Source organism: Lissotriton vulgaris, chromosome 2_1 (assembly GCF_964263255.1).
Source record: "Lissotriton vulgaris chromosome 2_1, aLisVul1.2, whole genome shotgun sequence".
Classification (NCBI taxonomy): Eukaryota; Metazoa; Chordata; class Amphibia; order Caudata; family Salamandridae; genus Lissotriton; species Lissotriton vulgaris.
Genome location: NC_141687.1, coordinates 2010936114 through 2010957548, shown reverse-complemented (window position 1 = coordinate 2010957548; position 21435 = coordinate 2010936114). Strand labels below are relative to the sequence as shown.

Genomic DNA, 21435 nt, shown 5'->3' with positions numbered 1-21435 from the left:
ATGTTCATAATACTAGCAAACTCACCAGCTCCAGCCACAACTTTCTGTCCCTTCGCGTTCCCCACTGGTGTAACCTGTTGAACCTGTCTCCTCATAGATGTTATAGACATAGCTGTCCCCGATGTTGCACCTGTACTGACTAACATTTTTCATGAGTGTAATGTCTGTTGACAAGTCAGAAAGGAGTTCATGTGTCAGATGTACAGAAGTCAGGGAGATGATGTTGCTCATTTGTGCTTCCCTACCCATGAAGTCACACAGCTCATTTTTGAATGAGAGAACACAGATTTCCTATGTCCATCCTTTGAGTGGCCTCTGTTCCCATACTCTATTTCCGACATCATGGTACTACTTAGCTGACAACGGATGGTGTCCTGTACAGCAGACATCCAAACCTCATATGTCAAACACTCACCTATACATGTGAATATGGTAGAAGAGGAGGCAAGCACAAAAGAACATTTGGTTATGATCACACATTGCGGATAGGCTGAAAAGCTTTGATGCTTTCCCCCTGCACTGGATTATCGTGTTGCTCTTCAGCCAAGTTATTTTGCAGGTGTAACTGCATGAAGATTCACCTTAGCAGCCCCTACACCCATCTCAAAGGTACACAACTGGAATCAGTGTGGGCCTCAGCCATACCAATTTCATTATGATTTAACCATATACATTTAGCTATATTTTGCTAGGGATTTATCCTATCATTGAAGTGCAAGCCTGTTGTGTTTTGGTCACTTCATATGACACATTGTTCTATTGTATGTCCATTCTGCACTCACTTGGCATACATTTTGTGTCATCCTTTCATTAGCCACCAGGGTCTGATCTGGCATGTGTTCAAATGCCAAATGTGAGCATATTGTGATGTAGGACAACAGTGTTGTACAACACATACAACATACTATGGAGGTGAAAGGCACATTTAATGAGCATTCTGCCAGAATTATTCTTGGGTTTACTTACCTTGGCCCAACACCGGAACAGTGTGTGGTCCCTGAACAGATGTCACATCCAACCTTGTAGCAGAAGTCAGTGTGTGTTTTTGATTCTGGGAGGACCTCATTGTACCTACAATGATAAGTGTGTTTTCCAACTTTACATTTCTGCAGCCACATGTAATGCACAAAGGATGAGCACAAGCAGTTGTGGGCACCACCGTTGCAGAATTGTGTTTTACATAATATCATGAGTGATCCCACATATAACTTAGAATGGGCCCAGTACCTAGATGCAACCTATATCACAATGACATGACTACGAATCTTGAGGTAAGTTCCACTATCGTGTTTTGTTGATGCCCAACAAAAAATCCATCCAATGTAAGAAGTTAATGAGTATTGGAAAGATTCGAAGTTGGACAGTGGATGCATTGTCAACACTACTGAGACTGTTATCTCACTGCTTGTTCATCATTACCATATTTGTGCAAATTGGATTTCTTGATTAGGTCTACAGACACTATTACAGTATAGTGGGGACATCCTTTTGACTAGTTGTGGCACTCGATTACAGGATTGGATTCCCAGGTCTGGGACTGTTGGTGAAATACATGTTATGTTCCACAATTACAAAGGTATGATGAGCCAACACATGTTATATTTTGTCTTTCGCTTTTCACAAATGTCATATGCTAAAGGTGAATGTCCATTGACAACTCCAATTGTAATGAAGCTATTTTTTCACCTCTGGTTGACTTACATACGTATATGTCCCTCTGTCATCTCCTGACAATGTATGCATTTTGACCATCTCCTGGCCAGTTTGACTTACCAGTTAGTGAGGTTGTAAAGCCTTTCTCTGTATGTTGTCGATTCCTCCCAGTAGATACAGGAACCTCTGCTACTGCAGTTGTCAGTTCTCTGACTGAATGTGTCAATGGGTGAGAAGAGATAAAAGTAACCAAATGAAAAATGTGCTTGTGGAACTTTTCAGGGATTTCCCCATATCTTCTGCATGCTAACAGTGTTGTGAATTACTGCCGCAGACGGGGCAGGTAGGAGCAGCAGTGTGTTAGGGATGTAATGGCATGGCAGGGTGGGAAATGAATAAAATGTGTATGACATATTTTGATCTGATGATTCTCTCACCTTCTGCTTTGTGATTTAGGCTGGCACAGGGTGGTTTACTTCCTGGATAATTTGTGGCAGGTTTACAAGCCCCTTGAAAAAGGTTTACACTGCTGTTGCGTCACTTCTGTGACACAGCGGTGGTGTACAACAGACAACACATTTCGACTTAGTCACAACGTTATGCATCTATGGTGAAGCGTCACGTTGTGAAGCCCTGCGCAACATTGAACCTGCATCGACTTTGATGTAGGCAGGGTGGGCGTTCCTTTGGGATATTCCTCGTAAAAGTGATGCAGTGAAATCTACAAGAGTCCCTTTTCAGAGGCCCCAGCAACGCAACCTTACGCCTGCTTGAAACAGACGTAAGGAGTGGCGCAGTACGTTAGGTATGGGCGGTCCATGGACATTGTTGGAGTTGCATCGCACTTGCAACAAAACTCCAGGAAAGCACCCCCCTAATGCTATCAGATGCAACACACATCTGTCCGTCCTTGAGCCACAAAGCACCGCAATGTAAATGAGACGCATCCATGGTTGCGCAAGGGCTGAATTGCGTGTCGCATTGGTACTGGCGCATCCCTGCTAATATTTATCACTTGCTACTTTGCAGGGTTGTGTATGTATGGCAGCAGTGCTGTGCCCATGTTTTCAAAAGGGAGGGAGGGATTTGCCGTTTCTAATGCAAAGGATTCTGGGACTTGTGGTTATACATACAGATGGTGACACATGAGTCTCTGACTGATTATATTTGTATATACACTTTGGACAAGTTCCTGACAGTGCAACACAGACAATCTTTTCATACACTTTTTCTTTTCATCCCATTTACCTGGTACCACGAAGCGGACGTCACTGACAGGCAGGCCATGGACCAAGTGGGGATGTATTGTGGTAAGGATATCCTCCTCCAGTGGGGTGAGGCCGATGTGGGGTCCAGGGTATGCAGCAGCGAGGATCCTGTTTAATTTGATTCTGTAGTATTTCTCCTTCACCCTCTGCCTTTCATCCTGCCACTTCTTCTTGATGTCCAGCACTGTGCGCCTTTCCTCCCACAATGCTGTGACATCAGTGGCTAATTGCTGCCATAGGGCTACCTTCTGTGTGCCACTGGTGCAGCTGGGTGGGGGGCAATACAGGCGTTTGTGGTGCCTCACTATATACTCCACAATCATGGGGGTCTCCTCTGCAGTGAAGTTCTTCTTTCTCCTCATTGAATCCATTTTTCTTTGGCAATTTCAGCTTTGTAAACGCGAACTCTCTGTGGCCAAACCTGCTCCTTCAATGTGTGCTGCTTTTATGTGTTTTGTGGTGCTGGTCAATTAGTGTTAATTGGCTTCAGCTGGAGCGTGGTGGGGGATGTTAGGCACTTGCAACGTTCATCATGGCAAAATGAAGCTATTGGCTGCGATTGGCTGCAGTGTGTCTGCTGATCCATTGTGGGAGATGGTAGGCACTTGGACAGGTGTTTACTCTCGGCTAAAATGATCAACAACCACAGTTCGTAACTTCCGGGCCGGAATCGGAAAATCCGGAATTGGAGAATCCGGCCCGGAACCAGAAATTCTGGCCCAGAGACAGAAATTCCGGCCCAGGTGCAGACGTAAAGTTAGTAGTCGTACGTCCATTCTGTGAATGCCAAAAGTAGTAAATTCATTCTGTGAATGCCAAAAGTAGTAAGTGCATTCTGTGAATACCAGAAGTAGTAAGTGCATTCTGTGAATACCAAAATGGTAGTAAGTTTAGGATTTTGTCTTAAGTTCATTCGGTGATTCGGGCGCAGAGTTCTTGGGTTTCAGTTGTGCAATTTGGTCCAGACCAGTGGTCACTGCCTTATCCTGCCTCTAGTGTTTCCCGACTGGGAGCTCTGTATGAATGGCTGGTAAAAACCGCTTGTTGGGACTTAGACAGGATCTCTCACAAAATGTGAATGCAAACTAGCGACAACTAGTGAAAGTTGACAAAATGCAGCTAATTGGTGGTTTAAAAAAAAGTAATTATTAGTAAGCCCTAGAGATTGTTCCGTTAACCATATGAGTAAACTTTTAATTGACCTGTCCTATGTTTAAGGACTTACTGGGAAGGTGTCAGACTATATCTTTGAGCAAGTGTTCCGCTGTGCATCAATTTGAAAGCTATGTTAGCTTCTAGTACAGAAGCATCCCTTGAGAATGAGAAGCTCATTAGTCAAAGGGCATCTTGATATGAAATCAGGTGCTTTTGGATAGTAGAAGAGAATCAGATATTCAGACTTCTCAAAAAATGAAATTAGTGAAACTTTATGGTATTTGGGTCCACAAACAATTCCTTTGTAAATGTATTTACCCCTTATTTCTCACTCACGGTTCTTTAGGAAAAAACACTCTACTCATTCCTCTCACCCTAAAATTTTGCATTGGGTTTTGAAGGTAAAGTGGCTAGAATGTTTGAGTATGTTTATTTATTTTAGTATGTTCGGCTGGTGATTTGGGGAGTTTTTGATGATAGTTGGGCTTCACATGAAGCCCTTCCTCGGCTTCTCTTAGAGAGAAACTCTCAGGTGTTCAGCCTGTTATCAATTGCAGACTTTTAAGTTAAGGAAAACTATTCAGTGAGAGTAGTCAGGTATTTGATTGCCATTGGCTGGATTGAAAGAGGTATGGTGCTTCCCTATAGAGAAAGAAAGGGCAAGGTCATTTTTTGTCTTGTTCACATCTCTTTCTGTTTCCAAAATGTGAGATTATTATGCAGTCAAATGATGGCATGATGACGTATGTATTCAAGGAGTATAGCAAAAACATACTGTAGTATCCTGCATTTGTAATGAAATGTATTGTACACCTCCTGCTCAGCCAGTGCCTGTGCTCTATGCTCAATAGAATGTTGGATTATTGATGTGCCTCGGAATGTTGGGACGTAGAGAGGTGAAGTGTCAGTTGGACATGGGCTGAGCAGCAGACAGGCTGCTCCTGGTGGGGCTCTCCTTCACAACTTAACTACTTGGTGCTCTGAACTATTCAACAGGCTATCCGCTTGAATAAATCATATTTAATTACAACCTTCCTGCGTGGCCAGGACATCAGTGATATGCACTCCTTCATCTTTGTCATTCAGCTTACGTTATTGCTTGGCAGTATTCTAGCCTATTGTATTATTTTATGTGTTCACACTATATCCATACACATAGGAGTGTCATAGGGTACTACTCACAGTTTGCTTACTACACAATTGCGTACCTGGACTACATCTTGCATGTATTGTCTCTGGGTACTTACCTGCATTGAGTTCATGGTTCTATATACATGTGTACATTTTACACAATATTCCTCCCTACACAGGGATGGGTTTGGGTCTAGCCCCATTTCCCACATATATTTGCATAAAAAGGCTCCCATACTGATTTAACCCTTACACTTTTTGCCATGTCGATCAAAAACTTTAATGACACTCCATTCGAACGTGTGCTGATGCACAGGGAATCATATCTTCACTATTTAACCATTCTAGCGCCATGTTTCAAACACCTTTAACTTTGCATACAAAAAAGACCTACAAATGAACAAGGTAATGGGTTGTGAAAGTGCTCAGGGGAAAAAATAAATAAAATAAATGGTGCATTAATGAACGAATATCTTTGAAAAAAACTGGATTATTACCACATGAATATACCAAAATACATGGATACAAGCCACTTACATTATTTAAGCATTGCATAGGTCAACAGTATACAGATAATAAATTCCATTTGAGTGCATATTACAGAAAACACACAAAATCTATGCGTTCATTTAACCCCCTGGGATCTTGGGTCCCTAGTTTCTTTATCCAAAAAGTCTCTCTTTGGAGGAGGGATCGGGTCTGATCCGTACCTTCAGAGATCAAGACTTGTTCAAGTACTGAAAATTGCATTTGTGCTATGCTATGTTTCTCTTCAGTCCAGTGCATCGCTAGACTACTTTTCACATTCTTGTTTCTAATTGTACTTTTATGTTCCGAGATCCTTACTTTTAGTTTTCTCTCAGTTTTGCCTACATATAATTTCCCGCAGGGACATTTAATGTAGTAAATCAAGTTCATTGAGTTGCAATCTGAATTATGGTACAGCTTAATCTCTTTCCCTGTTTGAGGGTGGTGTAAACTAGCTCCAACGATTACATTGTTGCAATGTACACAGTCGGTACATTTTTTCATCCCTTTATATGATGTCTGCTGTTTTTGCCTAGATGAAAACTTCAGAATTTCTTTCAGATTTTTGGACCTTGTGAAGGCAAATATGGGTTTATTGTGAAAATCCCTTTGAAATCTGGTTCACTTTCCAAAAGCGCCCAGTGACGAGTGATGATATTCTTAATCTTCTGAGTACTTGTGCTGAACTTAGAAACAAACACATGGCTTTCTTTTCTTTCTTTGGGTCTTTGTTTAAGCAAATTGTTTCGATCGAGAGCCTGGATCCGAGTCTTTGTTTGTTCAAGTATCTCTTGGGGATATCCCCTCTCCTTAAATTTCCGTTCCTGGATGGTCAATTGTGCTTCTGAGCAGAGCCTTTTCAATCTCATAAATTGTGAGAAAGGGAAAAAAAATTCAGGCTTGGTGGATGGAAACTCTGAAAATATTCAAGTCAGTTTCCTTTCTGAAAACAGATGTTACAATTTGTGATTCTTTTAGTTGAATATGAACATCCAAAAATGGTATCTGAAGATCACTTATAGTGTGTGTAAATTGAATGTTTTCATCGTAGTTGTTCTATTGGAGTAGTTTATCTTCCAATGTTGTTTTGCTTGCTGTCCATAAGATAAATACGTCATCTATGAATCTACAAAAAAGACTCATGTTGTTACTCCACTCTTGATCATTGAAAATGTGGTCTAACTCAAACTTGGCCATAAAAGTGTTGGCATACGCTGGCGCCCCAGCGAAGCCCATAGATGTACCCTTCTGTTGAAGAAAAAATTGGCCGTCCCATGTAAAATAACTGTGGTTGCAGGATCTCGAGGCTAACATTTTTTCATGCCTTGATTCCAGATTGTTGCAAGAGTGCCCATTCTACTGCTTCGATGCCAGCTTGGTGCGGTATTGACGTATACAATGAATTAACGTCCACTGTACAGAGCAACATGTTTTTGGTGGGGGTAATTTCTCTGATTTTGTTAAGAAAATCTGTAGTATCTTTTACATATGATGGCCACTTCTGAACAAATAATTGAAGAAATGTGTTGATGTGTTGAGGTTCAAAGATGGTTCCACATCCTGTGACTATCTGCCGCATGGGTGGGTTATGTAAATGCTTAGGAATTTTAGGTAGCATATAAAACCTTGGTTGTCTTGGGAAATCAATGGTGAGAAATTGTCGAGTTGAAGTAGTGATGTAACCTTTTTCATATGCATCCTCCAAGATCTGATGAAGAGTGCTTTTTAGTTCTGTGATGGGATCTCTATCTAGTCGTAAATATGTTGATTCATCTGAAACATATTCTGTTACTTTACTTTTAAAGAAGGATGTGTCCATAACCACAATCACTTCTCCTTTATCCGCTTTTTGTATTATCAATTGATCATTGTTTTGAAGTGATGTAAGAATTTGCCTATCTTGTAATGTCAGGTTTTTCTTTGAAGACTTCTGCAGGTTTAAACTTTGGAAATCTCGTAACATGGAATTCTCAAAAGCATCCAATACTTTGTGAGATATGGGAGCTTGAAACTTAGATTTGGGTTTAAATTCAAGAAATTCAGGTTGTTCTTTCTCAAGTGGATCTTGTATTACGTTATTGAAAAAGTTTTTAAGACTCAAAATACGCATGAATTTGTAGAACACAACTTCCGTTTCAAGGATATTTGTGTCATATGTGGGCACAAAACTGAAACCTCTGTTGAGGATTCTTCTCTGTTCAGTCATCAGGGTTACCTTGGAGATGTTTACTACTAGGTCTATCTCTGGCTCCTTAGTCTTCCTTTTACTGTGACTTCTCCTGGTTTTTCTACTACCTTTGACGTGCCGGGTGTTTGACTGGAATCCGTGGCCTGAGATAAAAAATCCTTAGTACCAGTAGATCTTTCTCCACTCTTTGAAGAAGTTTCTTTGGATAAAGTTTTATCTCCCAGTTGCCCTTGCGCTGGAGGTCTACTAATACTAATATCCGAATCTGACACGCTGCTTTCCTCTGATGTTGTCACTGTGGTTTTCTTTTTTGGAAATTAACTCCTCTGGGCATAAACTTCTGGGCATGTATACACCTCGTTAAGTTTATAACCTAACGTATCTCTTTTGTATTTACGCAGTTTTCCTTCTTGAGTTCTTTGGTGTATTTCTCTAGGCGATTGTTGATTTCTTCGAACTCTCTTTTTCGAATAGAACGAGATTTTGTTTCCTCTGAGTATTTTTGTTCATTATTGGCGAGAAGCACCTTTCCAAGATGGCGCTCACACTGAAGTCCTCTGTTGATGTTTATAAGCTCACACTAGTATGGGTATTGATTCGCACTGGCATTCAGTAGTGGTTTCACCGAGGAGATGAGGACGCGCTCACTAAGGTTTCAATAGGTGAGGATTAAGATTGGTGGTTAGAGACAACTTGAGAGCTCTTTATTTATGCCATTCGTTTGTCGACAGCATTCGAGATTTGAGGAGTTTTTCTGAACAAGCAATGCATTTCCTGTATTGAGATTGTGATTCTCTGGTAAGAGTGGGTTTCAGACTAGTGGGTTTTGAACACGTACCAGCAGTTGCGGTAAAAGAGTAAATTCGACAATAATCGATGCGTTAAAATTTTTTAGGTGTACATTGTCCTGCTTGAAGCCCGGACATGTAAGCAAGTTTTACTTTGTCTATTTTTTGTTTCACGATGCACATGTGGGTGTGGTGACGGTGGTGTAGTTTTTATAAACGTATTCATCTTGAATCAGGATATTCATTGAACAATTCTCTTGAAATTTTGCACTATAAAATTCTTTCCTTCGGCTGAAATAAGTTACTCATGACTATGTGTACATTGTTGATATAGATTAATATGCTCCTGATTAAGGGCCAGGTCTGGCCTGAAATGCATTGAGCCAAAGAAGAAGCACAGAAGAAGCTGTTTAAAAAATCTTTTCTATGTTTATACATTGTGAAAATTATTTTCTTTATCTTTTTGTTTAAAAGTGAACGATGTATGTTGATGAATTTTTTATGAAAATTTCGACAAAAGTTAGCATTTTGGTGTCGAATTAAAACAAAAAGAATATGATTACTCAAAAAAAATACTCGAAAGTTTAAATTTGTTTATTTGGGTTGAATCATTGAAAGCTATTGTGTGTAGAGGTTGAGTCCTCAGGATTCGAGATAGGAAGGAATACATCCATCCGTACCACGCCAGACAATGAATAGGATGTTGAGACCTCCCAGAGAATTTTTCAAGGACCAGGGAGTGTGCTGTGTGTGAATAAACACGGAGAAGGAAGGTGAGGTGCGCATGATGAGAAGGACCATACTTGCGAGTAGATGACCATGCCAGCAAGTGGATAATTTATGGGATGTGACGTCAGATGAGAATGCATAGGAAAGAAGTGTGAATTACCCTGTTAGTTCTCCTGCCTCGTGTGAATGGCGAGTTACAATAATAGCCCGTTTTGTATAATATCTACAATTGCTCAATTTACCCACCTTGGAAGGAAGGAAGGCGACCATGTTTCAAACATGTGACCTTCAAATCACCTCATAGATCAGCAACAGCGATCTACTCACTGAGCCATCCTGCAGACCTGCAGTGGAGCTAATCCAGTGCCACCTAGATGCTATTGTACGAGTAGGTGTTCCAAAGCCTCATTTAAACCAGACCAGGAAAGGAAAGCAATAACGCTGAGCAGCGACTGAGACTTGCTACTATCTTATTGTGCTTAATCAACATGCACAATACCTATTGTATGGCGCAGGGGTGCAGAGCAAGAGACCGAGTCTTAACTTCTAAACCAAAATGTCAGTTTATTGCAGTTCCTTTACTGTAATGTTTCATCATGACCAAAACCGTAGTTTCATGATATTGCCTAAATGTGAAGTGTGACACATGCATTAGAAACAGAGATCCGTTTACCAACACAAATAAAATGATACAAGTAGATAACATGCAGCGTATATGTAGTTAATATGTAGCTTATATTATTTCTTGTAACTATAGGTGCAGAAATGACATTTATTCTCATAACCACTCCAATGCTGTCATTTTCTTCAGATCGCTTTAGATTGTCCTGCTGAATTTTGTCGATTCTATGTTCAGCTTCAAGAGCCTTATCTAAAGGACCCAGCTGCCTATCCCAAGCTTCAGGTACAGGAATATAAGCTGCTTGTGAATCATCATATATACTGCAATGTATCTTTTGGAATTTCTACCTTTTATATTTGATGCATCCGATTTTGTAACGTAAATATTTTTTCAAATACACATGTATAACAAACATATCATAAAACTTCAAAACCCACTATGACTTGCTTTAAAGTGGTAACGTATGCAAACTACATTGGTGCATGCCTGTTTGTGGGTATGAGGATGTTAAAGGCAGACCTTTTAAAGAAATGCTTTGCGCTCAGCTGCAGTGAAGTGAAGCAGCCGGGAGCTCATCAAAAGTAGCAATGCTCGGCCTGAAGGGGGTATAGAGAAGTATAGGAGCCTAAAAAAGAAAAACATTGAAACTCTCGGTCAATTTTGGGATACAGAAGCATTGAAAAGAAGCTCATGGGAGCTTAAAAAATGCAACAACCGCACAAGACTTCTCGAAGGACATCCTGGGAAGGTAAGCTGTCCCAATGTGAACAAGCATTGGCAAAACCAGTAGGGCTGAACTTTGCAATCTGGTGTATTAAAAAAAAAATATTTTATTACAAGTAAATGTTACTAAAAGAAAACTTACTGTCTACTAAGTGTGAACACAAATGCTTACAATTAAAAATAAAATTGGGGAAGAAATTCACTAATACATAATTATAATAGATCAGAAAAGGTGCTTCCTGGCTGGCAAGTGTACTAATAAAGGTATCAAAAGCCATTTTAGTTTCATTGAATATCACAGGAAATGATGACTTTTAATGGGCACCAACAAATGGTCCATAGACTTTAAAATTCAAATTCAATTTAAAATAGTCTTTATTTCGATTTCTCAATCATAAAAGACACATGATAAAATATTTTTTTTAATTCATCTCATAACATATTTCTGTTTTTCATAAGGCCAACAAACAATCCACATTCATAAAAACAATTAATACATATTTAGCCATTAACAAAATATGGTTAATCAAATCGACAGTAACATAGGTTATTAAAATCAATAGATCATTCATCTATTTTCAAAGTACATATACTAAAACCAAAATAAAAACCACTCTATTGACAATAAAAAAAATCTTTGTCTACCAGAAATATATCTAGTGGTCATTCCCTATAAACCCATGACCAGGTACTAGTCCCACTTACAATAAAAGAATTAATCTACCCCCATTGTATTAGCTCGAATTGCCCGCACCCATCTTAAAAAATGTCGCCATTGCAACCACAATGAAATCCGTTGTGTCTGACCTTAGGAGCCTAAGGGCTTCCTGAGCTCATCTTGTACCCAAGTTCTTACAAACAGGTTTTAGCCATTTTATTTTAGGGAGATTGTAACCTGGACAGACAAATAGAATATGGGCTATGGTCTCAGCGTGGCCAGATCAAAAAATACATTTATCATCAACTAGTGATGACCATCTACTAGTGAACGCTCTTATGGGGAGTGAGCCTACCCTAAATTGATGGTACAGTTTCCGATTGAGCGGCCTGGAAATGAGATCCCAGTAACCTTCCAATTTGGTCTAATTTTTTACTTCTAGGTATTCCCTTGTCCGTGTCGGCCTTATAATTGATGAAAACCTCTTTAGTTTATCCATTTCCCAATAAGCTATCTTAAAAATCTGTTTAGGGAGAAATTATGATGAAATTGGATCTTCCTATAAGGTGCTTATCCCCATAGCATACAATGTGGTTTTGATTTAGTTCAACCATGAAATGTCATGCAAAGGTACCGACCTCCTTACATCCAATAAGGCCTTGGCATACAGAGAAAGCTCGGGAGTGGTCCAGAATCTTCTCCAGAATGCCAATGGCCTAAATTGTGCCACATCCTCAATACTATGACAGCCCAGGTCAAAGTAGAGTGGCGTAAGGGGGAGGATTGAGGAAGGCCGGCTAGTGACCTGACAAACTTATTTTGCGCTATTACCAATGGCGTTAGATTCTCGAAGCCCGAGAGTTCAGCACCATATAGTATAGCTCGGCCAATTTTTGAATTATAAATTTGCAGAACAGGGGCAATGGGCTTAGTGTAAGAGAGCCTATGTTCTTTAATCAATGCACCTGCTAATTGCGCATGTTTTAAAGGGAACATGTCAATCTCGAGTTTCCAACTCAACTTCCTGCTTAGGGTTATGCCCAGGTAGGTAAATATATCTGTCTGGTCCAAGAGAACAGTTAATTTATATTCTCCCGGTAATAACTTTGGATTTATGAAGCATCATGAACTTTGTTTTCTCAACATTGACCCTCAGCTCATGGTCGTGGCAGAACACCTCAAACCATGACAGGGAGGCCTAAAAGCCCTGTCTGGTATTAGATATTACCAGGGTGTCGTGCGCGAACATGAGCAAAGGTATCTTCATACCTGCCAATGATGGAGCGTCAATAGGGTGATCAGCGTAGTATTGAACTACCCTATTTATAATTAATGAAAACAGGGTGGGAGCTAGTACGCACCCCTGGCGTACCCCCTTGGAACCCGGAAACCTCTTAGTTACATCCCCAGGCTTACCCCAGTGAACTTGGGCATATCTTGAGTCGTGTAGTTTCACCAAGATTACCACCAATTCTGGGGGCATCCCCATTTCCACCAATGCGTTCCATAGTTTCGCACGGGGAACTAAGTCAAATGCGGACTTTAGATCCACAAAAGCCGCGTAGATTGTGCCCCCTCCAATAATGACCACCTGGCAATAAATTAACACAAACCTAAAAACCTGATCAAGGGTACTTGTATGTGGCTGAAACCCCGCTTGTAATGGTGTCAGAATATCTGTTTCGACAATCCAAGCCTGAATTCTACACAGAACTAGGCTTGCTACAATCTTCTGAATAGAATCAATCAGGCTGATTGGGCGATAATTTCCTGGTTGCGACAGATTACCCTTCTTATATATTGGTAGGATTTCGGCACCTGACCAGGTATCAGGAATCGAAGCACCACCATCTACGGCTTTCGCCAATGGCTTAATATAGGGTACCCAAAACTCTTTTTCCCTTACAAACAGGTCAGCAGGTATGCAGTCAAGGCTGGGGTCCCTACCTCTCGGAATTAACTTTAACACAGACTCAACCTCCGTGTTAGTAAAACGCAGGGGTTTCCTGAAAGATGGCCATAGGGGCATCTCCTTGTTGAAATTAGTGGACTGAAACTGCGCCTCATAATATGCGACCCACTGTTCAGGAGCTACATGGTTAGCTGGTGTCTGCTTCATCTCACCACTACCCCATTTAACTAGCTGCCAAAATTGTGTCATATTCCTTCCTTTGCAGGCCATCAACAAATCTTGCCATCGATCCTCGTTCCATTCCTTTTTTGGCTAACAACTGCACTTTCTTATACCTTGCTCTAGCCTTTCTGATGTTACCCATATCTTTAGATCTAATAATCCTCGATAGGCTTTTATAAGCCTGTCTGCAGGAACTGTTATACCAAGAGCCTCCTTTCACAATGCACTATTTCTTAAAAACACTGCTTTTAATAAAATACGAATTTAGATTATCAAACATATCTTCATGGACCTGCAAAATAATAAAATTAATATCCTCCTCTGTGTCACAGTTGAGAAGTTTGGCTGTTGAATTGGTTCAACCAAGTCCATCAACTGTGTCAATTCGTCCTCATTATTTTCGATCCTTCCCCATTTGACTCTCCTCATGTCGTTAGTTAATGTTATCTCTTCCGTGCTATACTCAACCTTCCTGGTATTCAGTTTACAAAATCCCGCATCCTGTAGTTTTATGGTGGTGGTCACTTTCCGTCCGTTTCTGGACCTCCATGTCCAGGACGGTTGACCAATATTCTACCTTAATAAATATAAAATATATACGACTACTTCTTAATCCATTGTCAAAGGTATTTATCTGATTTCGTCCTCCCATTTACTGCCCTCATTCCCCTTTCCAGACAGAAGCCATTCAGTTGTAATGCGGCCTCTGTCTAATTTTTTTATGGTGCCCAGTTCTAACTTTGGAATATTCCATTGTGCGTCTTCCTCTTTGGTCAGGTTCCCATCCTCGTAATCCAGGGGCTCAAAACAACAATTAAAATCTCCTGCCATGATCCTGTTGCAGGAACCCCCTTAAATTTTCCAAATATCCATCAAGGGCAGTAACCACACTAGATCCCTTACCACCCGGCAGCCCGCTTGCATACACATTGATAATCACGGTGTCTGGACCATGAGATGAACAGACTCGTATGGCCATAATATCTGGGTTATCAATAGGTACCTCTTCCAGCCTTATCCCTTCCTGCTGTCTAACCCAACATGTCAGCCCTCCAATCGGTCTTCCTCTCTGCCCCCCTATAGCAGCCTTTGAAACGTTTAAAAACCAGGGTGGTAAACTTTATCCACAGACTCCTGGAATATCCAGGCATCAAAGCCATTAATGTATGATGACCAATCACTGGATGCAATTTTAGATGTTAGCCCTGAGATATTCCATGAGGCTATGGTCATATGGGTTTTGGGATTCTCAATACTCATACTATTATGAACAGTGGATACCTCTTGATCTATTACTTGACCCTGTTCTAGTAAACCATAACTAGGATACTAATTATTCTATGGGGACATGTTACTACTCTTTTAGTAGTTATATTTACCATATCACTATGGTCTTTTTCTGACAAGGATAAAGTTCCCATCTCATCACATGTAAGACTACACTCCTTAGTATCCTTAGGAACTTCCTTGGGTTCAGACATCGCAATGGTTGAACAAGTTGTTCCCAGTCGACTTCCTCCAGGGATGTAAAAATATCAAAGCAATTACTTGTGGGCACTCTAGAATCTTGATAGAGTTGTGGGCTAGCCGATCCCCGCCACTCAATAAACCTATGTGTGCTCTGTGGTTTGTAAAAAAAACCCTAATGGAAGGACCATTTTGAACTCAGCAAATAGATGACCTTTAATCCCCATCCTGTTACCTAGCAGGTGTAAGGCCTTGTTCTTTAGCACTGACCAATGTTCCCGGGCATCATTTGGGAGCCTTGGCATGTTTGCAAGGACCACTGTATATGGAGTTGCTTCTCGAGGGAGATGCAAAGACATATGTAGGTTCGTATCACTGGACTCGGGTATCCCTTGAGTCCCACTCCTGGGACCCCTCCCCCCGTTCCTCGTCTCCTTTATTGTGGGTGTGCCCTCATCAGATGGATTGATGGTACATAGGGACTCAGAATTTATAACTATTGCGGTGAAGGGTGGCATATTACAGACTTTTACCGGAATTCCATTTTGCACTGTATCAAATACTCACACCCGATGAGAGACTATCCCACTATCCTTTTGTGGATCAGAAATGTTAGGGTTAGTTGGTGTAGTGCCAAAGATACCCTGTTTGATCTTCTTTAGTCTATCCTCTACCGAGGTCAACATTTTGAGCACCGGATCAATCATAGCTGTAATTTTCACTTCTAACAACAAAATAGCTCATCCATGTTAAACTGGGAGGATGAGGGGATCAAATGGGCTGTAGTACTGTTATAATCAGGCATAATATCAGTAGGCTTTGCCACAAACTGATGTGCGCTTGTTTTACCAGCGGTGGCCATCTTTCGCTCTGCTGGCTTGGGGGGTACTGTATTTAGTTTTGCCGGAGTGCGTCCTTTCCTTTTTTTGTTTGTGGGTGGTTCACCACCCAAACCACTCATACCCACATTAAGATTCTTACCCCTAGCGGTAACTATAGATGCATTAATGAGCATTCCTGAACTTGTGGGGTAGGTATGGTTAATGGCACTGGACCATGATTTGTTACATTGGACTGGCTGCTATGCAATTCTGAATTGGTTAAACAGTCTATTGGTTGTTGCAACGACTGCGCGGGGAGGCTATAAATATTTGTTGGAAGTGGAGGTTCAAGCGATAGCCTATGCTCCGTCAATTGGATCTCCTGCATCAGTGCAGAGTCAGCCCTGCTAAGAAAAGCATCAAGGGTACCTACTACCCCACCCCCCATCTTCCTTTTACTTATTTTGGCGGGGCCCCAACCCTAAGCGCCGTCAGAATACACAGATACAACAGAACAGCAAATCAGCAGATCTCAAAACACAACCAAAATTACAGCCTCCTGGCGCTTCTTGCTTACGTGGGTGGCCGTGCACCAAAAGGGAATTCTGGATGCTGTGGTTCCCCTTGGTGCGAGGATGGCAGCAGGGACACCAAGAACACGGGAGCGGGAGCAGTGAGTCGGAGCATTAGGGTCTCCTCGGACCGATCAAAGGCAGGCAGGCAGTAGATATGATTGAGTAGTCAGCAATTCAATTGTTGTATCTTGATAATACAGTTTAAACAAAAAAGAGTGACTCAAAATGATAAACAAGCTTTGATTGGCAAAGTCAATAGGTCTGCATCGACTGCTAGCCTTTTGGTAAATTTTGTTTTGTTATCACATCCGCGAAACTTGATTTTTTGGGGAAGCTGCTGGGCATTTGTGAATCTGAAAAAACAATTAAAAAACGCCCATCAGCCAGTGGGAAACCTTTCATAATCCCCACCGTGAGGTTTCTGACCGCAGCACAAGCTCCCATGGAGAAATGGGAAATTGCGACCCAATGGTGTTGTCGCATTGTATTTGTGGTGTCGGAACTGCCGGCCAGAGGTCAGTCAGTACCAAGACCGCAACGATCCGCCCTACATCGTAATGATGCCCTTTGTGTGTGGATGTGCTGCTTGTGAAAGGGCAGCATGGCGTAACTCAAAGTGAAGTCAGCCAATGGCGGAAATAGGACGATGCGTTGCCACTTGATGCATGTTCAAGTGTCAGGGACCCTCCAGGCTATATGGGGAACACAGTCAGGTACTTGGGCAAGGACTGGGGACTGGGTATAAAACATACACAGAAAGAGTAGTACAGTGCTGCCCAGGATCACACAGGAAGTCAGAGGAGGAAAAGGGATCCTAAGGGGAAAAGGGATCCAAAGGGGAAGTCAGTACAAGTGAACAAGATGGCTAAGACTCAAAGGATGGGCACTCAAGAGGCAATTTAGCATTCAGAATAACTACACCCAGCATGGACGTGCAGACATATATACATATATACACACACACACACACAACAACATTAACAATAAAGGGAATGTGGGGTAAAGCACTCAGGAGCTCCACATGGTAAGACTGAAGCTCAGTAAGTTCCTAACCCACAATTGCTGTTACAGATACTAACTGCAAATACCCACATATAGGATATGCATCCAAGGGCAGTGTCTGTGGAGCTGATACCTAGGGCTGATACCTAGGGGGATGTCATAAATGTAACTCAAAGACAATACTCACAATGAAAAAGAAACACCAGCTAGGTTGTCAGCTGTGCCCATGGATCCTGGCGAACAGACAGGAACATGCAAGGCAGTAACAGCAAGGGGGTAGAACTAAATACAAGCACAATCGACAAGGAGCTAGCAAGGAGGAGTGCAAGGAAGAGTACTTAATAAGTGAGGAAGGAAAATGCAGGGCACACTTGCCAGAAAGCAAGTAACAATCATACAAGGTAATAGAAGCAAGACCGCAGGAATAGAAAGACAGTGAACTAGGAACTGGAACCAAGGAAAGGGGAAGAAAAGCAGGGACTGGAAAAGGATATACAGAAGGGAAGGTTACAATGGTATACTGGAATAGTATTGAATCAGCAGGCAAGAACGCAAAATAGCGCAGAAGGCTGTACTGAAGCAGAAACAAGAATTGAGCAAAGGCTCAGAAGTCAAAGTAGCACTGCAGGCAGTGCTAGTTCAGGACAAAGGGAAACTGCTGCAGCTTGTTTCCGGTCCAAGGAGAACCTGGCCTGGCAGTTTGAGCTGGACTGTTCCCATGAGTCACAGGGTCAAGACTGATTTGCATATGGTCAGGTCTAAACTAGGGTGGCATGGTGAGCAAAAGAATGATGGATTTAACCCAGATCTCTTGACTAGGGGTGAATGTTTTGAATTGTTCGCCATTCCGTCCATCAATTGTGTACCTTTTGCTTTCTTGTCCTAAGTGCGCCAGGTATGCCCAGACGTGGGTCTTGGGCTCACTGTGCCACTGGAATCAAGCTATCCTGGCTGAAGAGGGGTGAAACCCCGAAACCAGCCCTAGGATGCTTGTTTCTGTTCCTGAGAGGACCTGGCCTGGCAGTTCGGACCGGACTGTTCCCATGAGGCACAGGGTTAATTAAGACTGATTTGCATGTGGCCAGGTCTAAACTGGGGTGGCATGGTGAGCAAAAGAATGATGGATTTAACCCAGATCTCGTGACTGGGGGTGATTGTTTTGATTTGTTCTGCATTTTATCCATCAATTGTGTACCTTTTGCTTTCTTGCCCTAAGTGCGCCAGGTATGCCCAGACGTGGGTTCTGGGCTCACTGTGCCACTGGAATCAAGCTATCCTGACTGAAGAGGGGTGAAACCCCGAAACCCGCACTAGGATGCTTGTTTCTGATCCAAAGGACCTGGCCTGGTAGTTCGGGCCGGACTGTTCCCAAGAGGCACAGGGTTAATTAAGACTGATTTGCATTTGTCCAGGTCTAAACTGGGGTGGCATGGTGAGCAAAACAATGATGGATTTAACCCATATCTCGTGACTGGGGGTGATTGTTTTTATTTGTTCTGCATTTCGTCCATCAATTGTGTGTCTTTTTACTTTCTCGCCCTAAGTGCGCCAGGTATGCCCAGACGTGGGTCCTGGGCTCACTGTGCCACTGGAATCAATCTATCCTGGCTGAAGAGGGGTGAAACCCCGAAACCGGTCCTAGGATGCTTGTTTCCGGTCCAAGGAGGACCTGGCCTGGCAGTTCGGGCTGGACTTTTCCCCTGAGGCAAAGGGTCAAGACTGATTTGCATATGGCCAGGTCTAAACTGGGGTGGCATGGTGAGCAAAAGAATGATGGATTTAATCCAGATCTCTTGACTGGGAGTGAATGTTTTGATTTGTTCTGCATTCCGTTCATCAATTGTGTGCCTTTGGCTTCAAGAATTAGCAGGCTGGTTGTCACAAAACCCGGCATGGTTTGGGAATGGATGTCAATTCCCAAATAGTGACCAAATGGATGGAAGTCGGGATATGCATACAAAGGAGTATCTGAAAGCTTATTAGAGCACTGGAGAGTCCCACTGTTCAGCCCCCTGGTGATGGACACAATAACGCAGGGAGCAAGTAGTGACATCAAGTGGGTTGGATAAAAACTTAAATGACACAACCACAGACAAATGGATCAAGTGTGGCTAATGAACTCTATAAATAACTATGTCACACACATAATTGTAGTTCAATGAATAGGTCTTGGCTAACACTGAACTAAAAAAAGCTAATCATTGTGCCAGCCTCTTCCCTTTGAGAAAGAAAGGAAGAAAAGAAACAAGGAAGGAAGGCAAGAAAGAAGGTAAGAAAAAAGAAAGAAAGCAAAAAGCAAAGCAAGAAGACGGCAAGAAATAAAAAAAGGCAACAAGGCAGGCAAGAAAGAATGAAAGAAGAAAGGAATGAGGAAAGGCAGTAAAGAAAGAAGGAAAGAAGGAAGGCAAGACAGAAGAAAAAAAATAAATATTTGAAGGAAAGGAAGACAGAAAGAAGGAAAGAAGGAAAGAAAAATTGAAATCCAAAATTGCAAGAAATAACAAATGAAAGCAGGAATGAAAGAGAGAAAAAAGAAAGAAAGAAAATGAGAGAAAAAGAAAGAATGAGAGACACAGAAAAAAAAGAAGTAAGGAAAGAAGAAAAGCAAGAAATAAGGAATACAAGAAAGAAGGAAGGAGGGAAGGCAGTGAGAAAGAAGGAAAGAAGGACTGAAAGAAACCTGAAAGCAAGATAGAATGAACGAAGAATTGAAAGAAAAAGGGAAGCAAAACAAATAAAAGAAGGAAATCAAGAAAAAAGGAAAGTAAGAATGAAAGAACAAAGTAAAGAAGAAATTAAAGAAAAAAGGAATGAAAAAAGGAAAGCAAGTAAGAAGTAAAGAATGCATGAAAGAAAAATTGAATGAAAGAAGCAATGTAGGAAAGAATGAAAAACGGAAAGACATAATGAAGGAAAGAAAGAATGAAAGGAAAAAGAAAAGAAAGAAAGAAGCATAAGGAAATGAAATAAGGAAAGCAAGAGAAAAGTGGCACAAATTAAACATGATAATGCCTGGTTTTATTCCTGAGCAAAGTTTATTACAGAACCATTGGTGAAATTAATTCCAGAATAAACGTATTCAGAAGCAATGTCTGCTTATGTATTCACTTGTATGATATTGTAGCTTTTCGATGGGTTCATACAGAACAGTTACAAATATGGTCCGGGATGCCCGCCACCCCGTCCATCACCAACCCAATGGTAGGAGACAGACACAGTTTGAACTTTTGGAAGGCAGGGGGGCCTCACGACCCCCCCCGGCCGTATTTATTAAAATATGAAACAAAATTTAAAACTTTAAATTAAAACATTTCATGTATCATGTACAAAATTCAACTTTCATTACACTTGATGAAGACAGGTATCCAGGCTAACCTTAACAAATCTCTAATACAAAGATTTTCCTAACCGAGTCTAACATCATGACATAATGCATTTCATATGAATTTTTGTACATCCTATTGTTAGGGGCCAACGGCAAGGTCTTAACCGGTGTCAGATCCCTATCACCAAATTTCTGCCCTCACCTGTGAGTGGCACATGCACAGAGGGCTTTACCCTCATAGCCAACTGTAACTTCCCTTGTCATGGGGGCCCCTTTTCACTCGGCGCCATCTTAAGGTCGTCCGAGTTCCCGTGCGGGGTATCCGTAAGAAGGACAGCGTGGACTCCCCCCCCCCCCCCTTTCCCCGCACTCTCTTCCGCTGGAGCGGATATCCGGCCCCCGGGAAATTCGTGGGAGGGGCATATAGCCGTCTCCCCCTGGGAGGGGCCTATGGCCGTCTCCCCCTGGGCGATCCCATGCGTAATGGGTGCCGCCCCCCGTGGGAGGGGCCAATGGCCGCCTCCCCCCGGGCGCTCCCATTCATAATGGGTGGCGCCCCCCACTAGGGACCTTGAAATCACTGCTCACCGATCCTGACCTTACCACAGGCCAGATAGTTGACCGACTATCTGGCCCCCCCACACCTCCTATAGGTCATGTCTCCTCAA

The 21435-nt window shown here is 41.9% G+C and overlaps 1 protein-coding gene across 1 annotated transcript in view; it reads left to right on the top strand.

Annotated features, from left to right (window-relative positions):
• The window catches only part of TM6SF1 (transmembrane 6 superfamily member 1), a 556895-nt gene that overhangs the window by 385150 nt on the left and 150310 nt on the right, over positions 1-21435 (top strand). Inside the window, exon 8 of the mRNA XM_086958234.1 lies at positions 10252-10344. Within this exon, the coding sequence (XP_086814360.1) occupies positions 10252-10344 (93 nt within the window). The remainder of the gene's footprint in view (positions 1-10251; positions 10345-21435) is intronic.